General features: G+C 45.1%; 1 protein-coding gene across 12 annotated transcripts in view; it reads left to right on the plus strand.

Annotated features, from left to right (window-relative positions):
- STARD8 (StAR related lipid transfer domain containing 8) overlaps positions 1–27,697 on the plus strand; it is a 122,712-nt gene that overhangs the window by 87,025 nt on the left and 7,990 nt on the right. For 8 of the 12 annotated variants that reach the window (XM_090061156.1, XM_090061161.1, XM_090061159.1 and 5 more), the window contains 6 exons: positions 9,809–9,880; positions 13,846–13,927; positions 20,713–20,776; positions 23,467–24,887; positions 26,804–26,974; positions 27,498–27,657. In XM_090061156.1, coding sequence (XP_089917282.1) covers positions 9,809–9,880; positions 13,846–13,927; positions 20,713–20,776; positions 23,467–24,887; positions 26,804–26,974; positions 27,498–27,657 — 1,970 coding nt within the window. Of the gene's footprint in view, positions 1–7,187; positions 7,453–9,808; positions 9,881–13,845; positions 13,928–20,712; positions 20,777–23,466; positions 24,888–26,803; positions 26,975–27,497; positions 27,658–27,697 lie in introns of those variants that run through there. The other 4 variants (XM_090061167.1, XM_090061166.1, XM_090061165.1 and 1 more) reach the window with 2 other exon arrangements.

The following is a 27,697-nucleotide window of genomic DNA, read 5'->3' on the forward strand; positions in this document are numbered from 1 at the left end:
TGCTAAGCCATACATGTTGAGATGGCTTTTTTCTTTTTTACATTATTTCTAACTCCCAACCCCACACAAATTTGTTTCAAAACCTGTTAGGTGCAGCTCCCCCTACTTGATGGGACTCAAACTAAAGACTCATTGAGGGAAGCTGTGTGTGGTAAACACTAATTGGAGCAGAATTTTAAGTGTTTGCATATGTACAGGTTGGTTGGGGGTCAAAATAGGTTGGTGTGTTAATGAACTATATTTCTTCCTCCCAGGCACTGAGTCACAAGTTCAGTGATTTCTGTGAGTTTCGGTTTAGCCCATGCAGGATATTATGTCCATGAGCAACCCCCTTTCTAAACTCTTATTTTGAGTGAAAGGTTCAATAAAGCCATTTTTTTATGAAGAAGGAAAATAGTCCAAGTGACATAGAAGCTTATCTAATGTTAGTATAAGACTCTGGAAAGAAATGGGGCATGCTGCTTTAGACTAAACTTCCCATAGGGGCGTGACTAGTAGCTGAACTTGGAGTGGGCAAGTGGGGTACGAGCCCTGGGAACCAATTTAGAGGGAGCGCTAGCCTGGCAGCCCCTGGGGCATCTGCACTGCTGTGGGTGCAGCAGCTGCCCATGGTTGGGGAGCTGAGGCCACAGGAGCAGCCTGTGCAGCCCAGGGCACCAGCATTTCTCGTTCTGTCTCTGGGTGTGCCCTGCAGTTTGGGAAGTGCTGATGTAAACTGTTCCAAAGAGCAGCTGTAACTTTGCAGCCCAGAAACTTGATCCAAACTGATATAATCAAAGTGTCTTGCAGGAGGCAGGAAATCCTGTCAAACCACCAGGGCTCAAAGGGGCCTTTCCCCTCTTGTTAGCACCTTCTCTCAGACACCAAAGGGAAGAGCTTGCCCTGATCCTTTGTCCTTGCTTCCTCAGAGAAGATGCAAGGTGTACACTTGTCTCATCATTCTTGTGTTGAGGGGAGAGAGGCCTGTGGTTTCACCTTTCACTGGCGCTTCTTCACCTGTCTTGGTCAGAAAAGTGCATAAAATGCAGGTGTGGGGGGCAAGGAGAAGCATTAGCAGGGCTCTTGTCTGCCGTTTGCCCTTTTTATCTTTTTCCAGTTAGTGCCCGTCACACTCCCTCACTTCCACCAGACATCTGTTATGCATCTGTGATTAACATTGTGATTAACCCCTGAGCTACCATTGTACTCATGTTGCCAGGTGCAGACCAGAGTGAGGACCTGCGGGTTGTGTGAGGAAGTGTCTTGCTACGGACAAGGGGAGGTAAAAGGGCAGAAATGTGTGGGGAACACATATATGAATTACCTGTGGGAGAGGAACTGCATGAGGTTGCTTCCCACACACAAGCACACGTCTCACCCTTGTCAGACATATGATCTAGCTGTGTCTGTTTGTCCATGGTATCTTCTTGATTATAGCACAAAACCACAGAGAAAAACAGACAGAAAGACCCCTCTTGTTTTCAATCGCAGAAGTCTTGACTGGCCACTTCCTTCTTCAGTTATCTGGTAAACCAGAAGGAGGCTGAAGATAACAGGAGTTGCACCACAGCTCGAAAAAAGCTAAGAACAGTCCTTCTGTCACTTGCTCATCTACAGCTCCTTTCACCCAAGCTTGCAGTGCTATCGGGGTCTTGAAGATATAACAGTTGGGTTTGTTTAGACACTCCCATGATCTTCAGTGCAGCATAAAAGGGGGATTGGCTTCTGTTGAGGCAAACATCAAGATATATTGACCCAGTGAGGCAAGTAATGAGTGAAGAGGCACGGTTTCTTCCTCTGTAAAATGGGAATTATAAAACGTATCTATCTCTCATGGGTCTCATAGGATTGCATTTATTTAGGGCAAATTCTCCCCTAGGGTATGATGTTTGTAATTCCCACTAAAGTCATTGGGAATTCAGATCTGTGCACATCCGTTTAAATCTGTCCCTTAATGTTTGCAGAAGCTATTGAGACATCTCCGTGTAAAACACTCCAGATGTTCATGTATTATTAAAAAATCAAATGCTGCTTTAGGTCTAAGGTTTTAAACACACAAAGTGGGAGATATTGATTCTTGACAATGTGTAAAGCTGGATGTGACTTTGACCTTTCAGTACACAGTATGATTTTCTGTATAACCTTTCTCTTCTTTATTTTGCCTTCAGTGTGGTGGGGTTGCCCTTTGATTTTTCTCATTGAATTTCTTTTCTTTTTTAAAAGATGAAAAAAGAGAGTTATGATGGGTAGCATGCTCACCAAATACCATATTCTCATACCATGTACCCTCAGATAAGACACACGCTTTGTTTTGGGGAGGCAGAATGAAAAAAAAAAGATCTTTCCTTTTACCCTATTTTTAATTGTTAATTTTATGAGAAGTTGAGTGTGGTATGCAAATAAATACAGTAATATAGCAACTGAAGTAAAAACCACTGCTTGCTTTGATCAGCAGGATCATGGATGCATGCTTGGTCCATAGGCCTATTTTAAAAGGAAGTAGACTCCTATATGTGCACAGAATGGCATTTTCAACTCAAATTTATCCAAGCAATAGCAGTACATTTTTTTGTTGGAGCATTTGATGCATACTTTATTACTGAGTTTTTGCAATGCTGCTGGGATGCTTAGGTGCCCCCAGACAGAGAGCTGAAATGCTAGTGATCTGGTGATTTTCTTCCTGCATGATGGATTTTAGTGCCTTTACCAGGACGGGGAAAGGAATTGGAGTGGCACTTGGGGAGACTGTAGCACTAATCTATGGGTGCTTCTGCCAGAAAAGTTGGTTTTCACTGGAGTTAGACCATGAGTCTGGGCTGCTTCAAGATCAGTGAAGCTGAACTCCAGCGAGTGATATCCATCATTCCTTAGCTGCAAGGATGTTTAGTCGGTGAAGCAAATAAGGGAATCCTAGAGGAGGGACCTCATAACCTCTAAAAATGCACGTCTATCTCTCTCGTGTATAAACACGCGCACACATACGCCTGGCACTATTCTGTGATTAAGCAGTTTGTTGCAGCTGCCTGAAAGAGCTTTCTGCCCCCCAGACTACTCTTCATGTTTATATTGCGTAGTACTGTACATGTCTTGGATATGAACAGTAAACTAATCTGCTGCTTACACTGTGAACTGAGTTGCTTCTGCCATTCATTTTCTTCCTCCTCCTCCTCCACTGCAACTCCAGCTTCTGTCCAGGCTGGAACCGTGGCCACCCGCTGTTGACGTTCCTCCTGCCAGTGCTTTAGACTCTCGAGGGTTCCTCAGTCATGATGGAATCAGTGCTGTTAAAAGCAGACAACATATTTCAAGGCTGGAGTGCAAGGGAGGTATTTGAACAATCCCTTGTTGGCAGTGCAGCAGGGCACTGTTCCCAAGGCTTGCAAATCCTGGAAACGGTGTGAAAGTTAATTATGGAGATCCACCGTATATAGGAGAGTGACCAGTAAAGTTTCTTATTCCTATCTCGAGACTCTATCTGTGCCTGTGTCTGTTGAAACGTAGGAAGATTGGTGGATTGTACTGAGAGTTTCATAAAAAGGTGAAATCTATTGCGCTTTATTCATGTTATGCACCGAAGTGTGGAGTCTCTGATCCAAGTGTGGATGGTAAATGCTACTGGGCTACAGGATGTAAGCTCTTGGCACATGTCTCCCATGCTAAAAAGCTGTTCCTCATACCACATGTGTGTATGATAGAGGACTCCAGACTGCAACATTCAGAACTGGATTCCAAAACCCATGGGGGTGTGGGTGGGAGCACATACACTGTTTAGCTCATAGCTGGAAGACAGTAGCATTGCAGTATCACATCATTATTCACTCCTGTAATGCTAAGTGTTGTGGGGGTGGGGGTGGAATAATTCCATTTGCTTGGTTTCCTCTGCACTCATATAAATAGGATGTGCAGAGCCAGAGTCTCTTCTCCCTCACACTGGTGTCTATCAGGGGTAACTCCAGAAGACGAGTTACATTAGTTTAAGTGAGAGGAGAATCAGGCTTGCTCATGCCCAACTCTGTGCATGCATGCATGTAATGAGTTTATATTGTGTATAGTATATGTGTACACGTGTATATATGTATGTGTATATACAAATGAATGCATACACACACATCTTCAGTATATGCTGTAAGGACAGAGAGGTGCATATTTGACACCTAATGGGATACATTCTGCTTTCAGAGATACCTGGAATCCAAGTTAGTGCCAAATTCAGTGAGGGTGTATCTGCATCAATGAAGACAGAACTGGGCATCATAGATAGAATTTGGTTTGTAATCCCAGTGCAGTTACAGCTGGAATGAAATTAGCTCAATATGTTTAGCAGAGGTTGGACGTGAGTCCTATATGCAAAATGGTTATTTCAGATCTTAGGGTTCTTAAGTAACAGATGGGTGGATACCCCATTGGCTCAGGGGACATACCAAGATTTTTTCTGTAGGTTCCATAACAAATCAGAAGACGCTTAAGTTTACAGACTAGGGAGAAACATGAATTCTACTTTTTTTATGTAATAGCTTATTTTAAACCAGGATGGAAAGAAAAACCACCCAAAAGTGCTACATGCCCTAAAACTGGAGCTGAGCTGGAGTCTAATAAAAAGAGACTGCACTCCCACTCACATCTGCCCGGCATCTGATTTCATCGCTTTCCATTATGTAATGTATGGGCAGTTTTATGAGGTGGTTTTCTTTTTCACACACTAATCGCCTATGTGGGACTTTTTATGGGGAATTTGGAAACTTGCATAGAAATTCTGGGCTCATGGGGTGTTGCTTGAACCTTTTTCTTTTTTTTTAAAGGGAAAGTGCACAGCTGGAGCTTTAGGAAATGGTTTTTATTCTTTAATTCAATTTGCCTCCAGTGTTTGAGCCTCGTTTGTCTTCAGTTGTGCATATTTTATTGTATCCCTCATGTTTTACTAGCAAGCTTATTGTCTATCCTGGGATAGGATTTTCCATGGTCCCTAAAAACTCTTGAGGGAGAGATTGAGTACGCCTTCCCCCAGCACAGCTTGTGTATGCTGCTCGGACAACAGGTAGGCGTCTGCCTGTACCACAGGTGGCTGGGAGAGAATTGTGTTAGTATGGCTACAGAGTTGGGTCTGTCCGACCAGCCATCTGCTGTGCTCCACAGTCTCCAGTAAGTGGTGTGCACTAACTACGGGGTTGGTTGTGCCTGAATCCGCAGATTCTGAGCTGTGCTGCAGCCCATAAAGCAAATCCTGTGATTCATTGTCTTGCTTAAAACTGTCTTTGCCCCTGCCATTCCTGAGCATCATGGCTGCTGTGCTGTATCGCTAAAACAGCAATTCTCAACCAGAATGTCATGGTGCACTGGGATGCCGCAAGATCCTTTCAAGGGTGCTGCGGTGTGCTACACAGTGGTTAACTCCGTTAGTTGTGCAAACTTGATTTGTGAGAGAAGCCCAGAAGTTTCAAATAGGAGTATGTAGTGTTAAAAGCGCGCTGACCTGTTATGATCTTTCCGAGTTCTTGGCAATATTTTGCCTCCCCCGATCTCACCAAGAGAAAGCCGAGTGGGATGGGAGCAGAGCGTCCTGCCCACCCAGTGTATTTTCTCTGCAATCATTGCTTATTTAGTGCAGTGGCTGCTATCTTGTCTAACACCACTGGGAACAAATTATGGCGGTCATGAACTAAAAGCAACGGACTGTTGCATATTGACCCAAACAGCTAGGATACAGAGCAGCAGTGGGTCAGGCACAGGGAGCTATAACACACATTCACCAGTATGTTGCATCAACATAAAATTCCTCTATAAAAAGGAAAGGGGGTGATCTGTGCTAGTAATAACCACAGGGATTATTCTTTTTCTTTCGGTATTTATATTAATCTCTTTTTTTTTTCCTTTTACTTTCAGTGGTGAAACTAGAGACATTTTCATTTTGATTCTAGTCACTTTCTTTTCCTGTTTTTTACTTAGTGGCTACTGTCAGTAGAAAACAAAATATAACAGCAGCCCACTTTAACAAGAAGATAATGAAAAGTAAAGATTTCCCTCTATTTTCATTGGAACAAAAAAAAATGAAAATAGAACCAGGGTTAATTCTGACATCTTTTTATGGATCTTCGTGTGGTGTTAACTATCTGTGTAGGAGTTTCAAGGAAATAGGAGATTTCAGGAAAATTATGTTGTTAATTCCATCAAGAACAAGAAAAATGAAACTGGATGTGGTGTCAGTCTCAGAGAAACTGCAAACTCTGTCTCCAGGTATCTTTAGCTACTTTCCACAAATTAGCCCCACAATATGCAAAATAAAGTTGATCCCAACAAGTCTGCGATATGGACTTATACAAAATCAGACGCACTGGAAGACACAGGAAGAGTTGTGCATTTTGTAATATTATTAATTCATTTCTGAAGAATGAGGAGGGCATTATTCTGGGCAGTGCTAATGGTTTTCTTGCATGGTGGAGTATTCTGATTTTTCCTCCGGTATTCTAGGAAACAGAATTCACTCCTTCTTTTCAAAGTAAATCTATATTTTGTCCCTTCCACAGGGGATAGTGACCCTCTTGGCCAGTTGTGGATGTAAGGGCCTTGCGGGGTGGCTTTTTATTTCTGAGACAGAGAGAGAAATCCTTCTGGAGATTGGGCACTAACATTTCTGGATGCTGCAGCTCACACACCTGTTTCATTGCTCTGGGTCCTACCATGATGCTTTTCCTTTGGTAGGCAGCTTGGAATCCGGTTGTGTTATCATAAATGTTATTCTAGCGTTTCTTATCAGGCCTCGGAAAGATCCTTTCCAGGATTTCCTCGGGAAAGTATTTTTTGTGTAAGGGGTGGGAGCAAAGGCGGAAATCAACTGCAGTCTCTTGGCCTGCATGGAGATGCTTTGAAATTTTTCCAGTGCCTGCAGTGGTGCTGGGGGAGATTATCCTGTGTGGAGTCTGTCACCCTGTTTCTAGTGTATTTGATCTCTAGAATCCTTTCTTATAAGAAGTGGTTTGGGATAAAACACAGGATTCATCATTTCGGGGTGAATACTGTACTTTAAAAGACATGTGAAATTGTTTGCAGCTGCCTAAAAGAAAGGCACATTTCAGACTTCCTCTCACTTTTCTATCCCCTCCTCCATTCAGTGTATATTGGAACCACTTTGCTTGGAGGGGAAGGAAATGTCGCTCTCTGACTTCATATTTCCACTGGTGATGTGAAGTAGAGTTCACTTGGATCCCAGACCTGCCTACTGCGCACACGCCACTCCCTGCCTTTGTGGAGGAGCAGAAGGCAGCTTTTCTCAGTCTATGGAGAATTCTTTGATTCCACGGACTTTTGCTGTCTTGTCGCCTACCTCTGCCTGCAACTTGAATATTACTTGAAGAAAATACTGTTTTGCCAATGTTTTTGCTTCTTTGAGTCCTGGAGGTTGCATGTGTGGTAGATCAGACCTGCTCAGCATCAGCTCTGCAATATTATTTTATCAATTCAATCTGTCTACCTTAAGGGGTAAGCTCAGCATAACAGCATGTGCCAAAAAAAGAAAAAAATTTTTTTGTGGCTGGTCTTTATTCCTTTATTTTTCTCTTTAGAAAAATTCTTATTTACAGTATTTGCCTTAAAGAAAAATATCTAGATTTTATTTGGTGACCAATGTAAAATGAGGGGCTTAGTCTAGTTCTTGGTGGACTGATAGCTACATCAAAAAAACTGCAGGTGCTATTGGCTCCCTCATCTAATTCCTCAGATTCTTGACTGAAAGTGCCACAGGGATTTTAATTTCTGCTAAGGGTTCCTCCCAGGGAAGGCATCTTTGAGGATGTTTATAGGAAGCTTGGATGTTTCCTGGGCAGTATATGCTCTATGGGTAAAAGAGGACTTTGCTCTCCATGGCCTTCAGGCTAGCATCTTTAATGGCTGAAGAGAATTAAAATGCAATCTGGAATTTTTTTGGTTCTTGGTTAAAAGACTCTTATTTTTAATAAAAATCCTCTGGGAAAAGGAAGGTACAACATGATTTAATTTGCAATCATACAGGCAAAGTTCATCCTGATGGGGTCTTGGAACATATAGCAAGTGTTTAAACTAGAAATGACCTGCTTTCCCTCTTAGCCCTTGTGCTCAATTAAGCATAGCTCCCTTAGGTTGCCAGTACATGTTTTCTCTCCTTTCATAAACAAGAAACAAAACTTGATTTTTTATTTCTTCTGGAAATATATATTGTGCAGGAAGGGGAGTGGTGGGGAACAAGGACGGTAGGAATCAGAGTCATACAATGTGGTCCTTCTTAGGGATCATAAAGCACTGACTTCAGGTTGTTTTTTCTAAGCTTTGTAGTTTGCATGTAGCATGCTTTTTTGTGTTGCCTTGTTCCAAAATGTATATATTATCCACTTAGTGACTGATGTGAGTTGGGGGAGCAAGACAATCCCGCATGCACTTTCCAAAATAACTTTAGTTTAATTTTAAAGAAGACAGCTTGACCAAGACCCCACAGTTTGGATCTGGATTTGAACCTGTGGCTTTTGAACTCTTCAGCATTTGGGTGGATTCAGAGCCAGGGGTTTGGTTTGACCTATTGTAAAGTTAAGGAACAGCTGCAAAAGTTGGATCCAGATCCATATTCCTTTACCAAACCTTCTTCCCCAAAGCTCAGAGGTATCCAGGTCCAGGGTTTTGGCTGAGTCCTGACTGAAATGTTTGTTTTGTGCTTTTTCTTTCAAGTCCTGAATAAACGCATTGAGTACTCTTGGTTGGTGTGGGTAATGGCATTTATGGTGGTTTATTTCAAGATGCTCTTGCCTGATCTGGCCATGTGCATATCAATATCACCACAGAGCTGCTGCAAAACAGGGAAATGGGCAGGGAAAAATCTGCAGTAATTTTACAGTAAGGTTCTCTGTATTTTATAGTAAGTGTTGGTCACGATCACAAACTTGAATCTTACTAAGCAGTGGGACTCCCGACATCAGAGAACAGCTCTCCCTAGTTGCTTGGGAATTTCACTGATTTTTCCCAACTCCACAAGTTCTGAAACTTGCAAGAACTTCCCAGAAACTAAATTGTCTGTGGCTGTTGTACTGAGTCATCAAGAGACATTTTAGGCCATGTATGAAGAAACACTGACAGCACTGTCAATAATTCACAGCTGGACCCCTTTAAAGTCTACAGAAAACCTCTTAATTGTCCTGCTTTTCATTTCACAAGCTTTGTCTGTCTGCTTGAGAGCAGCACTCTGGGTTCTTGCCCTAAGGTCTGATTCTCAGAGCTGCTGTAGAACTTGGGGGCTGTGCATGCCTAGAGGTTTTGGAGATCAGGCCACCAGCCATACTTCAGTGCAGGGGTCTGGGGCAGGTCTCTCATGGTATAACTACAGTGACCCTGATTCTACCACCCTTGTGAAGTAGCACCGTATTCTATGCTAGTGTCACTGATTCTAGTAGAGAGGGAGAAACTGCACTTTGCCACTCAGAATTGCCACACAGCAGCTTTGGCCCCAGTTTCCCTTCATCACTGATCTTATTCCATGTAAAATTAATAAAGGCTAGCCCCAGGAGCTGTAAAAGTGCTGTCTGGGTTGTGCTCTTAAAGCTCTTGATGTGGTCTCCAGCTGACCAACAACATGCTAACCAGTGCTTTTGGAGTGATTGCTACCAAAAGGGATACACAGTTTCTAAACCGCCCATTTTATGGAGATACCATGGACTTTGGCTTACGTGCTTTAAAAATGGTTTCATGGCCACGAGTAGTGATCTGAACACGTGTGGAGTGAACCAGCGTCTCGTGCATAGTGCTGCTCTTTGGAGTTAATGCAATGTCTCTGGATGCTTGAGAGTCTCAAACTAATTAATTTGCTTTGTTTCAGAAATCGAGGCCAAGGAGGCTTGTGACTGGCTGCGGGCAGCAGGATTTCCTCAGTATGCACAGCTTTATGAAGGTAAGGCTGCCTCTGCTGTATTCTCTGGGGTAGCAATGGGAGAAGTGTTAATTTGCTCATCTCCCCTTTCACTTCCTGCCATCCAGGTCTTTGCTAGTGAATTCCTGAGCTATCTCCAGCTGGGAGAAGTCCTGAGACAGCTCTTAACTTTCAAGAAGAGAAAGCAAGCCCTTTTTTTCTCTTGGGCCAGCACCTGGGGCAGGATAATGGGCTCCAAAGGCAAATACCCAGGTGTCAGTTGTGGGTGACTGTAAAGACAGACAAACCAGAGAATTCAGAGGAGCCTTCTGTTGGTATAGAGCAGTGGTTCTCAACCTTTTTTGTACCAAGACTCATTTGTAAACATCAGTGGCCAGTCCTGCCCCCCAGTGTGTGGGGCAGGGGGTGGGTGTGTAGGGCATGCAGGGCCTCAAGTTCCTTTAAAAGAGAATCCATTTTTTAAAGTTTGTTTGCGACCCTTTCATATATTGACCCACAGGTTGAGAAACACTGGTGTAGAGGATGAATCCTGTGTAGCTAGATTCAGAGTAGCTGGTAGCTGAAGCTTAGAGATGTGTGAGTAACAGGGATTCAGGAGGGTCTTCACAGTGGCTGCTCAACTGTTTTTGTCAGGGGTTCACTGGCTAATTATGTGCTCTGACCCAGGATGACATTGTGCTAGGTTGCTCTGGCAGAGTTTCAGGTAACAAGACTCAGATGTAGAGAGCCAAATTTGATTGTGTGGTCCTGTTCAGACCATGGGGATGCATTCCAGGCCTTCCCGCCATGAAGGTTTCAGGAATTTTTGCCTTCTGTGCGTGGTTCTTTCCTCTGTGTCTTTGGATGCAGGTCGTCACTGCAGGTTTTTCAAAGCACTGAAGCCAGTCTGGAAAGAAGAAGGGACAGAGAGGGCAATTCACTAATTGTTTGATTGTACGTTACAACTTTAAACCTTCCAACATGACAGAGGTCTGGAGAACTGGTCGCACTATTGTCCTTTCAGCATTCCTGAACCTCTCCCCTTCAAGCAGTGCTTCTAGAAAGCTCACAAGATGCCTGGCCAGGCCAGAGAAAGACCAGTCTGAATAGATAACATTGTCTCCAAATATTTTAATAAGTGTTTTCTGGAGGCGGTGACACATGTACAGCTAAATTTGGTGTAGCACAGGAGTGGGAATGAATATTTTTCCTCTCTGTACTTAGTTGTCCTTGGTGACAGTGTCCTGTCCCCGCTCACTAGTTAGTAGCAAGATTTATGCACTATCTAAGCATGCAGCAGATCATTGCTTGAAATCGGTCACATAACTTTATTGTGGGGTCCCTGAAGGGAAGGACATATGAAGAGAGAATGGCTGGATACGTCCAACAGACTTGCTTCTCACACGCCCAGTTCACAAATTAACCCTTGCAAAGCCTGTCTCCTTACTTTGTTTACCTTAAGAGATGGTGGAGGCCACTGGTCCCACTGTAGGTGGCCTGTGTTGAATAATTGCAGCTTTAGCATAAACTAGCTTAGGGAAGGAGAAGGCTAGAACAATAGCTGGAAGCTGAGCCTTTAGGCAGGGTGCAAAGCCAGCTATTGTTCAGTTTAGACACTTCCACTCATCTCCTCCAAGCACATTATGTATACAAAATGCCACCTCACTGATAGCTTCCTAGGCTGCTTGTTTGTTCCTAGTTTCTATTTTAAGGGTGACCTCTTTGTGTATCCCAGTGCAGAGACTGGCCAGATTTCTATAGGTGAGGTCCATATCCAGTTCCTTTGGGTTGCTCCTCACTCATACAAAAGGGGACAAATATCTGGTTCTAGATACTGGAAAATAAAACCCTGTCCCAACTTAGGCTTTGTTAGATCAGTCCCTTACTGTCTCATTCTGTTTTGCAGCCTGCACTTCACAGCTTCAGTTTCAGCTAGGCTTTTGCACTCATAGGAGATAGGTAAAGTGCAACCATGTATATAGGTTCTCAAGCAGAGCTACCTTAAAAAGGGACAGGAAAAGAGCAGAGGGACCTTGCCATACAGAACTCATCTGCCTGGGTGGTGCTTAGCACCCATCCTGCAGTATTTTCGGAAGCTCCTAAGAGAGATGGAGAGGCAGTGATAGTTGCCTTTAAAGATACCACTGCTGTAAGCATGTGCTAACTTCATTCTCTCCTCCAGCAACTGCCTGGAAGCCAGCAAATGTGTCTGCTATCTGAGACCTGTCTCATGTCTTTTGAGTTGGTGCTGGGGCAAATTGGGTGATAATGTTAGGGCTGCTGTGCTGTCCACATCCCATATCACTTCCTTGACTCAGGATGAGTTAAGGAAGAAGAACTGTCTGAGAAGGGTATCGCAACACAGTAAGTGCGGTCTCCCAATCTTGTTCTCTCTTTTTTCCTTCCTGTGGGGGGAGATGAAGATTCTTCATTTGAACCACAGCCATGGGCACACTGAAGGCTAATGAGAGATGCAGACCAGCTATGCTCAACCCAGAGCCCTTAGTTGCCAGAGCTGGCTGCAGGGGAAGTCCTGATGCATCAGTTTGGTGCCATGGCCTCTGGTTATAGAACAGTTTTGCTCCCCTTATGAAGTTAGTTTTGAGCCTTGCTGTGGATGTGTAGCTAGGGCAGTTTCAGAGGTGGGATTCTGCTGTCTGGTGTGCACAGGCTAAGCTCTTAAAATGGCTTGTTCACTACAGGGACTGATAAGCTTAACAGAGAGTCTTTGGCATGGCACTGCCTTCCCCCAGGCTGCCCCTGTCCACATCATGGGTCTCCCACACCTGTATGGAGTTCTGCTAGCAAATGTTCTGAACAAAATATTTTTTTCTCTTGCTGCTAAAAGGAGTGTGTGATTTAGCAGCTAGAGCTCATGATTGGGGCAGTTTTAAAAAATGGAAAGCGTTTTCCCCAGAGGTGCAGGACATGTCAGGGTTACTTCCTCTTGGAGCATTTACTCTGCAGGGAGGAAACTGCCTGTCTGAGAATGAGCAGGTGAGCTAGGAAGCTCAGTAATGGGGTTGGCATTTCTCAGTGATCTTTGGTTTTGTATCTGGTATCCCTTGTCCTGTATACCCTGTTTTTCCCTTTCCAGCACCATCTCTTTGTCTAACTCATATTTCCAGTCTCTGCATTTCTCCTGTGCTCATCATCATGACACTGAGACCCCAGCTATTGCCTGCTCATCTTTCTCCTAGTCTGCCTTCTGTCCATCTTCTCCGGTTGCCCTCTGGAAGGTGCCAAAATGTGCGGCAGCTGATCATCTTTCTAGTGGAGGACAGTGGGCAGAGAATATGGTTAGCCCTTTTACTCTTCCTTTTGGAGCATGTATTTTGAACACTCTGCCTTGGAAACTCCCAAGGCAGGTTGGAGCTATTCATAGAGTAGTGGCATATTGCATACGACCCACTGGGAAGGATACCACTGCTTCCCTCTCCCACTCTTTGGTCCCAGGGAAGCAAGTATTTTGCAGGTGTTCTCCTGGGATAGGTGCTCAATGTGGTAATGTGATGCACTGTACGTGTATTGCCCCAGCTTTAATGGCATTTTTCAGCTCTTGGGGTGTATCTGCCCAACACAGTGAAGTACCATATACCTGAATGAGCTGGTTTGGGTATGCAGCAAAGCTGGTTTTCTGCCCACAGTAGTGCACCCTGCTGTTTATTAGAGCTAACTAGTCTGGACAGGGTGTCATGCTAATTTAGCAGTACTGTTCCAAGTACCTTTCCTGGCTTGCCCAGAAGTAGCTCTGGTAGCCTTCTGTAACACTCAGCTGTGCCATAGAGACATATCCTTATTTACACTGCAAGTTGTTGGAGTTCAAAAGGCCTCCAGCCTTCTACTCTGCTTGTCTTTCATTCTTCTCCTTTCTCTTCTTTCTCCATATCTCTCCTCCTCCTCTCTCCACACTTATCTTCTCCCTCAAATCCCCACTTTGTCTTCTGTTGGAGTTGGTGATTCACAAGCTGAGACTCTAATCCACCTCCTGCTCTTCTCTTCCTCAGCCTTGCTGTTCCCTATTGATATCACCTCTGTGAAGACTGACCACAGCTTTTTGGACGAGGACTCCCTCACATCTCTGTGCAGGTAAAGATCACCACATCAAAATAAGTTATACAAAGAATAGAGGAACAGTGAGGACCCCTCAGGCATCAGTCTTCCTGCTCCCCTGCATTGTGCCTAACCAGGAACATCAAGTTGAGCAAAACTCCCTAAGAAAGGAGTAACAAATAATAGAGGCAAAACAATTTAATGGATTAGGTATGAGGCTAGAAAGGAGAGGCAGGGGGATCAGGGGACTTCAGTTCTCACTCTGTCCCTGATGCTGATTCCCTCTAGTCATGCCTTACTCTTTCAGTATTGTTTCCTTCACCTGCACAACATGGGGTTGGGATGCGCTATTCCACTGGATGGGTAATGGCTTTGTTCTGTTTAGAGGAAAAACCAAATTCTTGTACAGTAGAAGCATCTTGTAAAAAACTTTCTCTATAGGTTTATTTTTTAAATGTTCTGCCTGTGGACTCCCAGTTCCTTATGGCTCTATTTAGAAATGAAACAAGTACTACGCACTGGAAGTCTGTGCATTGACAGTCTTGTCAAGTTGGGCATCATGACCTTAATAGTAAGATTCAAAGGTCAGGTTGGGATCTGTACCTCAGAAGCTGGCACATCTCTGAATGTTATTGGATCTGTTGCATCTTCTGTACAGTTTTCAGAATCAGGCTTCTCTTGTTATGCTTCCAGGCCTTCTCATGGCTTCTTGCTTTCTGGTCAGTTTACCTTCCCATTCTAGTCGCATGTACAGAGGTGAGGGGAAATCACGTAGATCTCAGCTGAGGTGGGGTACGTGAGGGAGTTAAATATCTCAGCTTCTCCTAAAAGGTTTCACTTGGATTGCTGTTTAGAAATATGGAAAGATTCAGTGAAAGAACTTAGGGTTTTTTTTCTGAAGTAGCTTCACATTCTCCACTGTTTATTGTTAGTTTCTGTGTAGTATCCCCTCACGCCACATGGGGTATGGAGGAAAAGGAATAGTTCTTCACTGTGGCATATTTTGTATTGATTTAGATATATTAATGGGACTTAGTTATATCTTGCACAAATGAAAAGTGCTTAAGAAATTACATCTTCAAGCTATAGAAAGGACATTTTGTTTATTTGCGTTAGCATAGACAGAAACTCCATCTGTGTGCAGCTTTTCACCTGGCTGACTTGTGTGCATGTCACATGTGAATGAAAGCAAATGTGCATTGAACAAGGTACTAAGGTAAAATGCCAGAGGACTGCCAGTTATCATCTTGAGTGGTTTGTCAGGAATTGAATTCTCTCGCAGCAATCCTGCAGGGGCAAGTTTGTTTGCTGCAGCTGATTCTACTCTGGTGGATTTAGTCTATACTAGTGATGGATCCCTTTTGTTTCATGGACTATACAGTTTTCTGGATGCTTTGACTAAGGAGCTTTTTCGTAAGAAGTGATTGGCCTGAGAGACATTGGACTCCTTTGTATGAATGCATGGGAATAGTACCTCCATAGTACTTCACTGGAAAGCATCTCTCTCTTTATATCATGAGGGCTGAAAATAGCACCAATCTATGCCATACATATATTTTTGATGGAGGATCGGTCCTGGTATTTAAGCAGTAGCCTTTCTTAGTATTGTTTTCATATTTAAGTATTTGGACCAAGACCAAATACTTAATGGAAAGGGCTGTCACATCCCTTGTATCTGACTCCTCTGTTCTTAGTCAAATTTCAAATTGATTTAGGAGTCTTAGCTCCCTTGTTTTATATTCCAATATCCTTCCTCATAGCTATGTCCCTGCACTGTCCTCATAGATGAAAGCTTGCATGGGTATTTATGAACAGGACCCTTTTTTTCCTTCTCTGACCGGTGCAACACCTGCAACAGAAGCCAGATTTAAGCATAGCTGCTGTTTTCTTTAATTATCATGCTGAGGCTGTTCTAATGGAGATGGCCGCATTCTCTGTTACAGTTCTCTTGGGTAGATATGAACTGCTTCACCCTGCACCTCTCCTTGGTCTAGCTTTGGGGAAAAGCGGAAGGATGCTGTGGAAAGGTTTTTGAAGCTCCCGGGTTCCAATCTATTTCTGTTAGAGCTTTTATGTTTCTTTGCTTCCACATGTGTCAGTGTTTGGGTGGCTTGTGTTGTTCTGGGGTTGTTTCGCCCTGCTAACCTAGAACAGGTTCTTTCTGCCTGCTCAGGTGGTTGCTCGCAATAGTCTGCATCATTGCCAGTGCTTTTGGAAAGAGTGTGCACGGTGGGTGGCATAAATGGAGCCGCGGCTCTCGGATAGGAATGCCTCAGGCTGACTTTCCAAAGCCATCATGTAATCTCTGGGGTCCACAAGGCAGCCGCATGCAGCATTTAGCTGATTAGAAGGTCAAAAAGGGAAATTTACTATGCAGCTCTTCCAAGAAAACAAAATCCCATACACATTTTCTCCCCTGCTAGCACACACATGCCTGCTCACTCTTTGTTTCATCTCTTTCATTCTGCCAAAAGTCTGTAAATATAATCCCTTTGCTTCTGAATTTCTCCAGCCAGCAAGGGACAAAGTGGAAGGCTGTTTGACTTCTTTCCAGAAGGGTGACAGGCTGGGCATGCAGCTGGCTTTGCAGCTGCCTGTTCTGCATAAGGCCACGTCTTGTGCTTCTACCTAAGTCCCTTTGCCATCCTGGATAGAAACTGTTGTGGAAAATCTTCCTTCTTCACCACAGGAATCATTATGGTCTTATGAATGCAGGGTCTTTCTTAGTCCTTCAGTACTGCAGACCTCTCGTTATTAGACTACTGGTTTCTGTTCAGTTGCTGGAATCTCTTTGAAACCTTCACTCTGAGTTTAGCTAGTTTTTGGGACCTTCAGATGAAGACTTAGCTTGAGCCCTATGATAAATATAGACTTTTAGTTCTGTTTTTATCTTTTCTGTGTAAAAGTGGCTTTCCTTTTACAACAGGGTAACTAATGACACTTATCTTGCTTTACCATCCTAGTGTCTCCCAGTGGAGATGAGGTAGCCAGGTGAAGTTAACACTTGTATTTCCCACCTATCTCACAATAAAAACTACAGGGCCTTGTCTCCCCTTAGGTGTTTAAGCAGGATAGCTTATGGGCATTAGTCATCTGGTAGTAAAAAGGCACCTTTTTGGCAATGCAGACATAGTCTTTGCACCCTGGAGCAAGCCTTATATAGTGTGTGTTATATTAGCATTTCCAAAAGCTCTTAGAACAAGTTAATTAGCGATGTATTAACTTAGGTAAAATTGGAACCACAGACTCTAGTCTAGACACACCCGAAGGGGCAAGGTCTAGCAGTCTCAAGTGGGTAGTGGCTGTCAGGAACTCATGAACTCTAGTTCTGGCTCTGTCACCGACTCCTGTGGAGCAATTGGCTGTGTCACCTCATGCCTCTGAGCCTTCATTTCCCCAGATAGGTCAGATTTTGTGCCTGCAGAACTTGTACACATTAACCCCCATCAGAATCTCTGTGGCTTTGTTTCATACACTGGTCATCTGCAGGTTCAGTCCTGCATTCATGCACATGCAAACAGACTGATTCATAACTTCTCTGAGACCCATTCAGGAGACCACTTTGGAACTATAAGCGTGTAATGTCCATCAGGTTTGTATACCTAACCACTTCCTGCAGGGAGCCCTGAGACCTTTCCCAGACAGTTTCATAGCCATTTGCCTTTTCCTCAGAATCTCAGCAAACAGGGAGGAAATGGGTGTCTCCAGCAGAGTTCAGCAGAGATTTAATTAAATTAATGCTGAGGATTTGCCTTCCCACCTGGTGGGATTTCTCTCTACCTCCCTGCTTGTACACTGTCCATTATATTACTAGCTTCCTCAGGGAAACTGTTATTAAATTGCCCAGAATCTAAACAATGAGTTAAGTGAACAAGGCTTAATCCTCTGTCAGCTAAATGTCAAAGCAGTTTAGTTGACTGCCCTGAGTGACTTAATAACAGGCAAGTAGGTCATGTGCTTCATGGCCAAAGCCAGCTTTTTTCTTCCCCCACCTTAGAGCATTTCATTAAACACCCTCGGTGGGGAGGCAGATCATTGCTGTTTCCTTTTACCTCCTGTTGCCACTTTTTCTTCCCATTTCTTTTAGAAAAATCAAGGATTTTTTTTCCCCATCAGAATTTTTGCTGGTGAAAGGCACTGGGTTTGCAATTATCCAGACATGCGTGGACATTTAGTACCCCAGGGACAACTAGCAGCAGTGCACCTTGCACGGCCACTGCTTGTCTCTGGGGAACGCCTGTGCCACATGTGCTCTGGCGCACGGTAAGTTACCCCGGGGGGGGGCAGGGGAGGCTGGGGCCACCAGCAGCCTTACCTGTGGTCCTGGGGCCCTCCCAGGGCTGCAGCAGTGGCAATTCTGCTGCAAGGAGCCTGGCTGGCAGCTGCAGTGTGGTTCCAGGCAACCGGGTTCCTCCTTTGAGCAGCGTGTGCTGCCTGTGCATGTGCTGGTCTGCTTTTTTTCTCTGTGGGCCTTTTGACCCTTGGATATTCAGGGGTCAAAAACCCCCTCCACGCTGCTCCCTTGCAGCGCAGAGAACAATTGAGCGTGTGGTATGTGGCACTGCAGACGTGTCTGCGGCGCCATGTACCCCACAGTCGCGTTCGTCTGGACACGGCCCAAGGGGTTAAAGTCCTCTCTGTTTTATCACTAGGGAGGTGCATCCTGGGCTGTGACAGAGCATCTTCCCCCAGTGCTCTGGAGGGACCGCTTCTAGGGTCAGTCACTTGGGACAGGAATGGGCAGTCTCTAGGACTTCTCTGTCAAGGCACCCCCTGGAAGACAGTTAGGATGGTCTGTCTCTGCCCCTTTCTCTCTCATGCTGGTTTGCACATGCAGTTTTATGTACAGGCAGAGGCTGATTGGATTTCTGTATTACCTTTCAATGAGCTGCCCTTTGTTTCATTTAGGCTGTTTCCTGGAGCTTTGTAAACTGAGCCAGCGAACTGCAGTGTATTCCCCAGTGTACCACTCAAATGAGCTCCCATGCACAAAGGCGCAAACATAACTCATGCTTGGACCTTGTGTCTTACACGCCAACAGCCAAGCCCTTTCACACTAGAGGGAGCAGATAGGCTGTGAGCCACTAATTGATGTAGGCTGGTTTTGTAGCTCTTTCTGAGGTTTATGGGAATGTGCCCAGGAACCTTGGAAAGCAAGGAAATTACCCAGGATCCCATTGTCAGGTCATCAAGGGGGTGCTGAGCAAGCAGGCTGGCTGCACAATGTAACTGGAAAGAAGCACTGTATTCATGCTTAGGATGCAAGCACTGGTGAGGTCTTGGCACTGCCCAACCTGACGTGGGCAGGAGCTGTTCAGGCTCCCTCCCTCAGCATTTCCAGAGCCTTGTTGTCCTGACAGACTGCAGTTTCCCTTTTATGTTGCAGACTGTAGCTGGCCTGCTCTGCCAGTTCACTGGAATCCCTGGTCTGCAGCAGCCCTTGATGTATGCAGTATTGTGCTTCTGAACACCTTTTCATTTCACCTGTACCCACCCATCTAAACCAGGACCTGCACAGCTCTGCATCTTCATTCTGAACTGTAGCATCCTCTGCTGTTACAGACCTTCACTCAACCCAGTCACTGCACCTCAGTCTTACTTCTGGGCTCACTCTGCTTTTCCAGTCCTGGGTTCCTGGATCCCAGGCAGATTAATCACCTCAGGCCTGAACTACAGCCTTCCCATCTACACAGTTATGCCAATGCACTTTCATTCTAACATGAAACCTGCTGTGTCCCATCAGACTTGCAGCCTATAGACCTCATCCCTGCTCTAGTCTCCTTACCTCTCCAGTCCTGGCATTCTTGTCAGTCATGATGAACACATATTCAGGTGTAGACTGAAGATGATTTGAAGTCAGGCCACTAACCTCAAATGATCTTCAAATGCACTGTGTCACTAAATCAAATCCTACTAATTTAATTAGTTCAGTGGTGTTTATAGAATTCCTGCTGCTGGCTCCTCTCATTTATACTCTGAAAGTCTCAGGGCTTGGTGGTGTATTTGGAGACGGCTATCTTGATTTACAAAAAAAAAAAAAAGAGATGAATTGGTTTCTTGAGAGGAAAAGGGTAATTTTGTATTTAAGATGTATAACCCCTTCAGTACCAAGGTGAATTAAATGCACTTTTCTGGCACGACCTGAAGTGCCCAATCCAGGCTGACAGTCTGTGGAGAACAGCTGCTGAGGACACGGTTACATTCCAGCATGAGTGAATGGGGCTGACTTGTGTCCATTGAGAGAAACTTCAAAAAGCAGAGCAAGTGGCTTGTGGAACCTGCGGCAAATGGGATTTGGAAGGCAGTCTCAGGCCATGTACGACTCAGTCATGTGCTAGGGTGCTGTGTGTGGTCAGAGGTAGGTCTCTGAAGGGGTGCTGTTCCCTGATTAGAGCACACAGAGGTGTAACTAGAGTAACTGCAGATCCTTGAAATACAGAGTATCCAGGAACCTACATCACAAAGGAGCAGGGTATTTCTCTGACTTAGATACTTGTAAAATGGCTTTGGCATGAGATGAAAGTGTTATACCACTGGCATGTCAGAGCAGTCTGAACTCAGTTGGGAAGCCAAAGACACACATGCTTGCACTTTCATTTTGTGCAAAAGGCAAATGTGAGGAGTCCATTCTTTGTTCAGCTGAGCAGGCCATCAGGGCTATACTCCACTGGGAGTGAGCTTTGCCTTCCCCCAATCTCCATGCTTCCATTTGATCCCCAGCTGTTTAGGGACAGGTGAAGATGCTGCCATAAGAGCCCTTTCAAAAAGCTGTAGTAGCAGGAGATGAAAAGGAGACAAATGCTTCTCTTGTTTGTTTGCAGGAGGCTGATGACCCTGAACACATGTGCCACCATGAAGCTGGAAGTCCACTGTGAGCAGAAACAGGTAAGTCATGAGGCTGCAAGGGTGCAGCAAGGCCATAGAGCTGCAAGGAGTGGGTTCTACTTCAGTGCAGTAGCAACCAAATATGCTCCATGGCTTTTAAAGGGTGCTGCCCCTCCTCACTTCTGCCTGCTAAATTATATTAAAAAGCTGGTAAAAAAAAATCTTCCCTACCAAATAATACATTTTCATATAATATGGTAGCTTCCACAAAGATGTTATGTAATATCCAGGTGGTAGGAGAGGGGTCAGGAGAAAAATGCTCCATTATCACAAGTGGAAGGGGTGATATCCAGGAGAAAATCTATTAGCGTGCATGCTGGGAACATGTGAGAACACCTGTTCTGCCAGATTTTGAAGGACGTGCTTTAGCTGGCTTTTATCTGGGAGCCTTCTAGTATTGTTCTTAATACTTCTGTTTCTCTGTTTGATACCAAATTCCTGATGGCAAATTGAGGATCTCACAGGCCGGGGAATCTTGGTGAGATCTGGGTTTCTCCCCTTTGTTTCTGTTTTGGGCGTAATGCCTTCCCTTGTCAATGGCTGACTTGGTGTTGGGATTTCCATTTACCCTGTTTCAGTGAATTCCATATTGTTGAGAACCTTGGAAAAAAATGCTTCAGGTAGTTTGTCTCTAGAGCTCACTCAAACTTGTTGTTATTCACCATAATAAGATATTTTACTGTTCTAGCAGAGCTCTTCTGTAAATTTCCTGGAGATGGGAAGTTGTCTCAAAGCAGCAAGCTGGAGTAGGGGGGAGGTAGAGTCTGTCTGCAGCTGCTTTTAGACGAGCCATAATGCAGTGCCATACTGTTATACATAAACTAGAAGGGGATTTCCTTGAGCAATTCTTTAGCAGGATGGATCAATAAAGAAACCTAGCTTTGCAGAGGAGGTCCCTTGGGGTGAATAAAATTACCCCATATGTCTCAGACAATAAAACACTACTATGAATATGTTGTTTACTGTGGCTATATAAGCATCATGCCCCACCTGGGCTCTATAGCAGCTGCAGGCTTAACACCTTGAAGCTGAAGGTCTCCACTTGTCCTGCAGAAATTGCAGGAAGGTCAGAGTTTGGGGCATTGTTTCAGTGTCCGGATTGCCAGCCCTCGAGGACACAAACAACCTGAGAAAGAAAATGAGGGTGGAAAGGAAGTTTTTGGATAGCTTTGAGTTGTTTGTGCTGTAATTATTTCTGGAGTCATGAGGGAACAGTATTAAAAATAGAAATGACAGATAGAGAATAGATTATTACTAAGACAGTGGTGTTCAGGGGTAAATGTAGCTGATGGTTTTCTGATAGGAGTTAGTAAAACAGCTGGGAGAGGTATCAGATGAAGAAGCCAACATCTAGATCACAAAGAAATATCCAGAGCTTTAGGTGGGCTGGGGGGAAACACCACTGCTATCTCAAACTCTAGTCCAAGAATGGGTTTGGGTGGCAGTTGGTTGTCCTTGCATGGTTTTTTCAAGGCATTGCACGTCACTCCACGCATACTCCTCTCCACCAGCAAAGTAGCATGTTCCTTGGTTTCCATTCCAGCAGAGCTGTTCACATGTTTTTCAGCTTTGGTAAAAATTTCCAGCAAGAAAAAAAAGATAGTTTTGACACTTTGGGCCCATTTGCTCCTCTTATTGACTCTGTTCTTACACTTACTTTTCTACTGTAGTGTGCCTTGCGTCCTTGGTAACTACCATTAGATTATGGATGCACATTCATTGGAGGTCCCTGTGCGTCTTCTAATAAGTGATAAATAATGGCTCTATTGTGTACAGCGGACCAAAATCAGTATGGAACAAATGGCTTCTATGGGTACCCCTTGTTCCAAATTCCCCTCTCTGTATTTTGGAGAGGTGCTGCCAAATCAAACTTTCCCAAAATCTGCCTTGATTCCTAAAAAGTAGGTAGAAATTTAAATCCTGTAACAGTTGTGGGGCACCAGAAGTCAAATGCAGCCTGACCTCTGTGTTGTCTGTTGGGTCTAAAAGGCCAGGAGCTGTTCTGTCCCAACACTCGAACTGTGACCCAGAAATACTTTTAATACAAACTAATATATCTCAAAAGCAAATACTTCCATCTCTCCCCCTCCCACTTGGGTGCAATTGCAGTGTTCGTTGTAGGACTCGCTTCACTGTGTGGTGAGGAACCTTCTCTTCTAATTCTACAACCTAAAAATGCTCATACCAGGCAGGCTCAGGGACTGGCTGTGTGAAAGTGACAGTGGGAGAGAGAGGCACAGCAGCAGGGCACGCAGTGCTATTACAAATATTTGAAGTCCGGACAGGACCGTGTTTCTTCTCTCTACTTTCTAACCTTTTGAAGTAGCTGGAACAATCACGAAAACATTTAGAAATAGAATGGACAAAGCCCTTGGGAATTTAATATAGGGAGCAACCCCCTGCAGTAGTTTCCCAGCAGTGGACAAAACAATGAATGCTTTGTCTCTCTCCTCCAAAAAGTAACTGCATAAAAGGTGAAATGGATTTGTTTGGTGTCCTACAGTGTTTCATATGGAGTACATTTCTCCATATGAAACACCATATGATGATGTGTTACGGCTTTTCTCTTACATATGTGGTTATTAGTGGATCCAAGTAGCCCTGCAAAACTCAGGGGGAGCATGGTTATGTTATGCTGGATGATTCATATGGTCTGTGTTGATCCTCTGTGGTTCTTATTCTTGGTGCAGAATGAAGACTCGGATGAAGATGCATGTGCCATCAGCAACCGATGGACCTTCCAGAAGGACAGTAAAAGGTGGTCCAGAATTGGCTCTGTTGAGTCCCTCTCCCACAGTTCAGAGGTGCTGAACACTGTAAAGGAGGCATCCAGCCATGAGAGTGTCCTTACAGACCTCAGCACCAATGTGGAGGCTGCTTCACTCCATAGCAATACCAGCACAGGCAGCACTGGTGACACCCTCTGCAGCGTGGTCACCATGCCTGACCTGTCACCCAACCAGGACCCTGCAGTCATTACCTTCACCTCTAGTACCCAGTCTCTAACAGACAAATCCCAGGACCAGACTGGGAGCTCCAAGGATAAGCTAAAAAAGCGGAGGTCTCGCAGCTTTCTACGGAGGATAGAGTCTTTCCGAAGGAAGAAAAAAGAGAAAACTGATTCCAGACCTAAGGAAGCCACTAGCGATGAGACAGCAACCGAACCAGAGTGTGATTCTGTGGAGGCCAACGGGGACATTATAGCTGCCAAGACCACCTCCCTCAGACAAAGAATGTCTCCCTCCCTCCTTGACAAAAATCTGTTTCTGTCAGGAGGAGATGGGGTTGACCATGTATCAGACTTAAAAGGCAGCAAAACAGGCTGTCAACTGAAACACAGTGGGGTCGACCTGGAGCAATGTAGAAAGGTCCTGGTAAATGGCACTAGCTCGTCCATTAGAGAAAGCCACCAGTGGCATTCATACAGTGACTATTTGATCCACATTCCTGCAGACCACAAGCCAGGGACATTCCCCAAATCTCTCTCCATTGAAAGCTTGTGTCATCTGTGTGACAGGTCCTTGACCAACTGGACATCAGGGAACAAAGCAAGGGAGTTTTCAGAGTTCAGCCTGGATGACAGTAGCAGTGGCTCGGCAGACTCTCCTCAAATGAGCTGTGGGTCCCGTCAGAGGCGGAATTCATGCAGCTCCATCAGCAGCATAATGAGCGTGTACGACAATGTGCCCCAATGTGCCAGCAGCAAAGAACAGCTTGATTCCGTCTTGGACTATGTCCTGCATTTGGTAGAGAGAGTGGACAGCTGGTATCAGGCTATCATCCCTACGCAAGACAGTGAAGCAGGGAGGAGGGAGAAGACAGACTCAGGTGGAGAAGTAGACAGGAAGGAGAAGACAGACTTAGGCAGAGAAGCAGAGAGGAAGGTAAACGCAGACCCAGATGGGGAAGCAGAGAGGAAAGAAGAGATGGACTCAGGAGAGGAGCCTGCCTTTATGTCCAGTCTCAACTTGGAAAAGCAGTCCATGTCTGACGTTGGCACCTCCACCAGTGACTTTGGCAGTACAGGCCATTCCCTGAACGAAGCTGAGGAGATCGAGATGAGGGAGCGCAGAGATTCGGGAGTGGGAGCATCGCTCACCAGACCTTGCAGGTAGGCCAGCCAGACATCCCCGAGCAGTTGGCTTGGGGATGACCCCTCGGATACTCCTCCTAGTGGCAGCTTGTGTTCCAGTGGATGAAAGAGATGGTCTCAATGCTGTAAGGATGAGGTAGAGGTTCATTCTGGGGCTAATTTATCCCAGATGTGACCCCTGGCAGCTCATGAGTCTCCTCTCTGGAGAGGAGAGTTTTATATTAAGGATCGTCAACACTTGTGTTGTTTTGCATCCTATTTTCCTTCAGAGCTTACTTCCAGTTTCCTTCAGAAGCATCAGTGTTATTCTTGCTTAATCTATGGAGAGTCACTGGCAAACGGTACAAGAGGCATTATTTCTACCGAGAAATCCCTTTTGCCTTACCTATAACACCCTCTTCTGGTAACACTCCACGATTTGCTTATTACAGTAGTCCCTATTGTCACCAGAACCTGGAATAATGTTCCTTGGGCATGTAGGCTGGTGCTGGCCAAGGTGCAGGACACTGAGCTCTACCAGCTGATTATTTCACCGTGGCTGAAGTGCTATGAAACTAATGAAGACACTGGTAAAAATAAAACAAAACATTTGCTTCCTGAGCATGTTCTGAACAAGAACCAGCCTGGAAGGCTTAGAGCAGCCAGAGTTTGAGTCTTTGGTGCCCTCTAGAGGACCGAACAAATACAGGTGGTATTCCCGGAGGGACGCAATATTCGTATATAGTGTTTGGCCATTACAAGGTGGTGGCCTTCAAGTACGCAGGTATTTCAGTGTGTCACAGAAAAACCTGAATTTATTCATCCAGCCTTGCTTTTGCCATTTTTCCTTAAGATCATTTGTTTGGAAACCAGAAAATTAATGCCCAAGAATTTGCTCTTAAAGACGTTAATCTTATGGTTTGCCTCACTGAAAAAAAACTGGCATCCACTCAGCTGCCCTGTTGCTTTAATTCATCAGGCCCTGCATATTTAAATAGTGGAGGGTAACTTGTCTGCTGGTGAAGAGGGTGTGGGCATTTAGCTAGGCAGTTTCCCATTACAGTCAGCTGTGACAGTCACTCACATCTCCCTGCACATAGAGATCCACCCCAACAGAGCATGGGCCTTGTCAGAGCAGAAAGGTTTGAGGAAAGTTGTGCACCATCCAGGCTGGGCAGAGCTGCTTTCTACTGAGTGTGTTCAGCTCCATTCATTCTTCACAAAGGAAGCCTTGACTTGGGGTGTTTGTTTTCACCCTACTTTGGGATGGATCTCCATGGTGACCCTCAGCCAAATTGTCATGGTACTTCCTACTGTTGGAAAAGAGTCTCCTGCCCAAAGTAAGCATGGGTTTTTGTAAATGTCCTGCAGGCTTGCATCTCTTTCACACTAGAGACTCTCACCTAGATCCTTGGAAGTCCCTTGGGCTGGTATGATATAAATGCCTTGATGGAGGGATAGATGATAGAGCCTAAGTACTAACATGAGACTTGTGGGAATCACGGTCTTTTCTGCATGATAAGTCAGAGTGTGGTCAAACCCTATGGCATAGTTACTTAGACTGGGGCACAGCTGGGTGTCTGGGGGCGTTCTTGGTTACCTCCGGTGTTGTATAGGTGACCGAGTGTAGTTCTGTGGAACAAAAGAAAATGCATCTAGCAAAATGATGCACAGCATTGGAGATCTAAGTGGAAATGGTCCCTTCGTGCATAGTTTGGGATGGAGGGTTTCGGTGTGGACACACTAACCTGCCCAACCCTTCTACTCCTGGAGGTAACTGATATCTCAGTTCACTCCTGGTCAGGGGAAAGGAGGGCACAGTGCTTGCTGACTGGGTGCCTGCCCTGGGCATGTGCTCAGCACCCAGGAGCTATGGGTGGAATGGGAAGCAAGCACCCTGCACTTTGAAAACTGCCCTGGGATCCTTTGCTCCCTGACTCTGTCTTTCCTTGCAGGAAGCTGCGCTGGTGCAGTTTTCAGAACTCCCAGCCCCGCTTGGATTCTGCTTCCTTGGAGATCAACTGCCAGTCATCTGCTCAGCTGAACCTGCTCCAGAAATGCTCACTGCTTCGCCTTACTGCCATCATGGAGAAGGATTCTATGTCCCCAAAACATGCCTGGACATGGTGAGCTGGTGGGGTGAATGTGAGGAGGTGGTAGTGGGAAGCTGGACGATTAGGGCTAAGCATCAGATTTCACATCTATGCTCCCTGAAACTCCAAATTTAAACACTGGCCCCACTGATGGCCCTTCACCTTGCTGTGGCAGATGGTGAATTCCATCTGTGCCCAGGGCGACAACAGAAGATATTTTAAATGATGGAAGTCTTCTTTGTTGTATGTGAACAGTAAATGCTGTATGTGGCTTCTAGAAGAAGTTTGCACTAGGAAGCAGCCATGGTGCCTTCCTTCTATCCCAGAAGGATTTACGTTTCAGGGGTGTTGGATGCATGTGGTCTGTGAAGCCCTTTGGGAGGGAAGAGATTGGAGAAATGCGCGAGAACACCTCAGTGTTTCCCTGCTGTAGTTGTGTAAATATTCTGTCCATAGCTGGGGTGGGGGGTGTCTGTGTAGTGCTCCCTGCCTAATCTCCAGCTTGCTGCAAAGGGAAGGTGATTGCTGTTCTGACTTACGTCTTCACTTCTCACAGGACTGTGCCCAAATTCATGAAGAGGAGTAAAACCCCAGACTACAAGGACAAAATGGTTTTTGGAGTCTCGCTGATGATCACCGTGCAGAGGACAGGACAACCCCTGCCCCGGGGCATCCAGCAAGCCATGCTTTACATCCGCAGCAAGTGCCTAGACCAGGTGAGGAGCAGCTGTTGGCAGCACAGCTGGGAGTGTCCAT

This window comes from Crocodylus siamensis, chromosome 8, assembly GCF_052110815.1.
Source record: "Crocodylus siamensis isolate JL-2025a chromosome 8, ASM5211081v1, whole genome shotgun sequence".
In the NCBI taxonomy this organism is placed as follows: Eukaryota; Metazoa; Chordata; order Crocodylia; family Crocodylidae; genus Crocodylus; species Crocodylus siamensis.